This window comes from Balaenoptera musculus, chromosome 8 (genome assembly GCF_009873245.2).
Source record: "Balaenoptera musculus isolate JJ_BM4_2016_0621 chromosome 8, mBalMus1.pri.v3, whole genome shotgun sequence".
NCBI classification, from domain to species: domain Eukaryota; kingdom Metazoa; phylum Chordata; class Mammalia; order Artiodactyla; family Balaenopteridae; genus Balaenoptera; species Balaenoptera musculus.
This window is the reverse complement of record NC_045792.1, coordinates 8,882,727-8,885,753: the sequence shown is the minus strand read 5'-3', so window position 1 is coordinate 8,885,753 and position 3,027 is coordinate 8,882,727. Positions and strand designations below refer to the sequence as shown.

Here is a 3,027-nt window from a genome sequence, read left to right as displayed (position 1 = left end):
GGCCCTTGGACTTGTCATATATCCTTACCTTGGAGCGCTCTTATCTTAGCTCTTCAAGTGACAGCCTCTTTCTCATAAGTCATCTCCTCAAATGTCACCTCCCCAGAGATGCCTTTACGGCATCTCTATCACATTACCATCTTATTATTATTATTATTTTTTAGGGGATAGTGGGCCAAATAAATGGGGTATTTATTTATTTATTTATTTATTTATTTATTTATTTATTTATGGCTGTGTTGGGTCTTCGTTTCTGTGCGAGGGCTCTCTCCAGCTGCGGCAAGCGGGGGCCACTCTTCATCGCAGTGCGCGGGCCTCTCACTATCGCGGCCTTTCTTGTTGTGGAGCACAGGCTCCAGAAGCGCAGGCTCAGTAATTGTGGCTCACGGGCCCAGTTGCTCCGCGGCATGTGGGATCTTCCCAGACCAGGGCTCGAACCCGTGTCCCCTGCAGTAGCAGGCAGATTCTCAACCACTGCACCACCAGGGAAGCCCCTACCATCTTATTTTGTTGACACACATTTTCTGAAATCATTTATTTATGCAAATTAATTTTTTTCATATATTTATTGTCTGCCATCCCCCTTTAGAATGTAGGCTGTTTGAAGCCAAGGATTTTGTCCATTTTGTTCCCTCTACTAGATCCAGCACTTAGAATAGTCCAGGCAGGCTTTCATCATCAACCCAGATGCAGCAACCGGGACTAGATATACCCTCCTCCCTTGAATAACTAGAAAACCAGACAAAATATATGAAACAGTGGTATTCAAGACAAAGGACATCAGAAAACAAAGGAGAGTGAACCTAAGAGATGGGAAACAAGGTGACTGTGGTGATGGTTTCACAGGTGCATGCATATGTTAGAGATTATCAAATTGTACACTTATGTACAGTTCATTGTATATTAATTATACCTCAGTAAAGTTGTTATAAAAAAACATAGTTCCAGGGCTTCCCTGGTGGCGCAGTGGTTGAGAATCTGCCTGCCAATGCAGGGGACATGGGTTCGAGCCCTGGTCTGGGAGGATCCCACATGCCGCAGAGCACCTGGGCCCGTGAGCCACAATTACTGAGCCTGCGCGTCTGGAGCCTGTGCTCCGCAACAAGAGAGGCCGCGATAGTGAGAGGCCCGCGCACCGCGATGAAGAGTGGCCCCCGCTTGCCACAACTGGAGAGAGCCCTCGCGCAGAAACGAGGACCCAACACAGCCATAAATAAATAAATTAATTAATTAATTTAAAAAAAAATAGTTCCAGGCAAATAGTAGACACTCAATAAACATCTGTTGACTGACTGTTGATTTTCTTGGACTGTGATTTCTTAGTGGTTAGTGATTGACTCTTCTATACATATTTAGGTAATACCCAGCAAAGTACCATGTGAGTACCAAGTATTCAAATGATGTTTTATGAATATTATCATGGCACATTTATTACACATCCATTATATTAATGTTATTTAAGTGGGACTAAAGATATTTTTCTTGACAAAGTGTTTAATTTCATTAACAATCGAAGAAATACAAATTAAAAGAACGAAATATTGTTTTTAACCTTTCAATTTTCAAATAGCTTTAAATGATAGCATAAGCATGAGTTATTTTTGTATTCAGAAGAAAAAAGAAAGCTATTTCCATTTCTAAAGCATTTTATAATACCTACTTAAGAGATTGGGGAAATAGATGCTTTCTCTGTACTGCTAATCAGAACGTAAACTGGGAGAAATTTTCTGTAGAACAATTTTAATAAATAACAAAATCTTCAAAAAACGTAAGAACCCCTTGATCTAGCTATTCCACTTCTAGAAATGTATACTGAGAAAATAAGATTGCACACAAAGATTCAGTTACAAGATGGTTCACCTCTACACTGTGTGCAGTACCAACAATTAGAATGGATCTATAAACCCAGCAGTAAGATACCAGTTAAATGAACACTGCTATATTCATTCCATGAAATATTATTCTGACAAGAAAAATGATGTAGCAAATGAATTAACTTAGAGAGATGTTTACACTATTTTTTGTTAATCAAGAATAATAGACTGCTATTTTTTGTGGCACCTTGGAGGCAGTCGGCTGCTTCAGGAAGAAGCTGACCATCTCTTTCCCGGCCACTGGCTGCCAGAAACTCACTGAAGTGGATGATGAACGAAAACTTCCTACCTTTTATGAGAAGCATATGGCCACGGAAGTTGCTGCTGACGCTCTGGGTGAAGAATGGAAGGGTTATGTGGTCCGTATCAGTGGTGGGAACGACAAACCAGGTTCCCCAATGAAGCAGGGTGTCTTGACCAATGGCCGAGCCTGCCTGCTACTGAATAAGGGGCATTCCTGTTACAGACCGAGGAGGACTGGAGAAAGAAAGCACAAATCTGTACGGGGTTGCATTGTGGATGCCAATCTGAGCGTTCTCAATTTGGTTATCGTAGAAAAAGGGGAGAAGGATATTCTTGGACTCACTGACACTACTGTGCCTCGTCGCCTGGGGCCCAAAAGAACTTGCAGAATCTGCAAACTTTTCAGTCTCTCTAAAGAACATGACGTCCACCCGTATGTTTTGAGAAAGCCCCTAAACAAAGAAGGTAAGAAACCTAGGACCAAAGCACCTAAAATTCAGCGTCTTGTTACTCCATGTGTTCTGCAAAATAAACATAGGTGTATTGCTCTGAAGAAACAGTGTACTAAGAAGAATAAGGAAGAGGCTACAGAATATGCTAAACTTTTGGCCTAAAGAATGAAGGAGGCCAAAGAAAAATGCCAGGAACAGATTGCCATGAGACAGAGGCTGTCCGCCCTGAGAGCTTCTACTTCTAAGTCTGAGTCCAGTCAAAAATGAGATGCTCTAAGAGTAACAGATAAATAAGGTCAGACATTAAAAAAAAAAAAAGAATAATAGACTTAAGAGAATGAAACAACAAGCCACAGACTGGGAGAAAATATTTGCAAAACAAATATTTGATAAAGGACTCATATCTAAAATATACAATGATTACTTAAAACTCAACAAAAAGAAAACAACCCAATTAA

General features: G+C 40.7%; 1 protein-coding gene across 1 annotated transcript; it reads left to right on the top strand.

Moving 5' to 3' along the window:
- The first annotated feature begins 2,107 nt into the window (after nt 1-2,107).
- On the top strand, nt 2,108-2,731 carry LOC118899799 (40S ribosomal protein S6-like). The gene has a single exon (XM_036861753.1). The coding sequence runs from the start codon at nt 2,180-2,182 to the stop codon at nt 2,729-2,731; it is 552 nt and encodes a 183-aa protein (XP_036717648.1). The 5' UTR covers nt 2,108-2,179.
- The last annotated feature ends 296 nt before the right edge of the window (nt 2,732-3,027 follow it).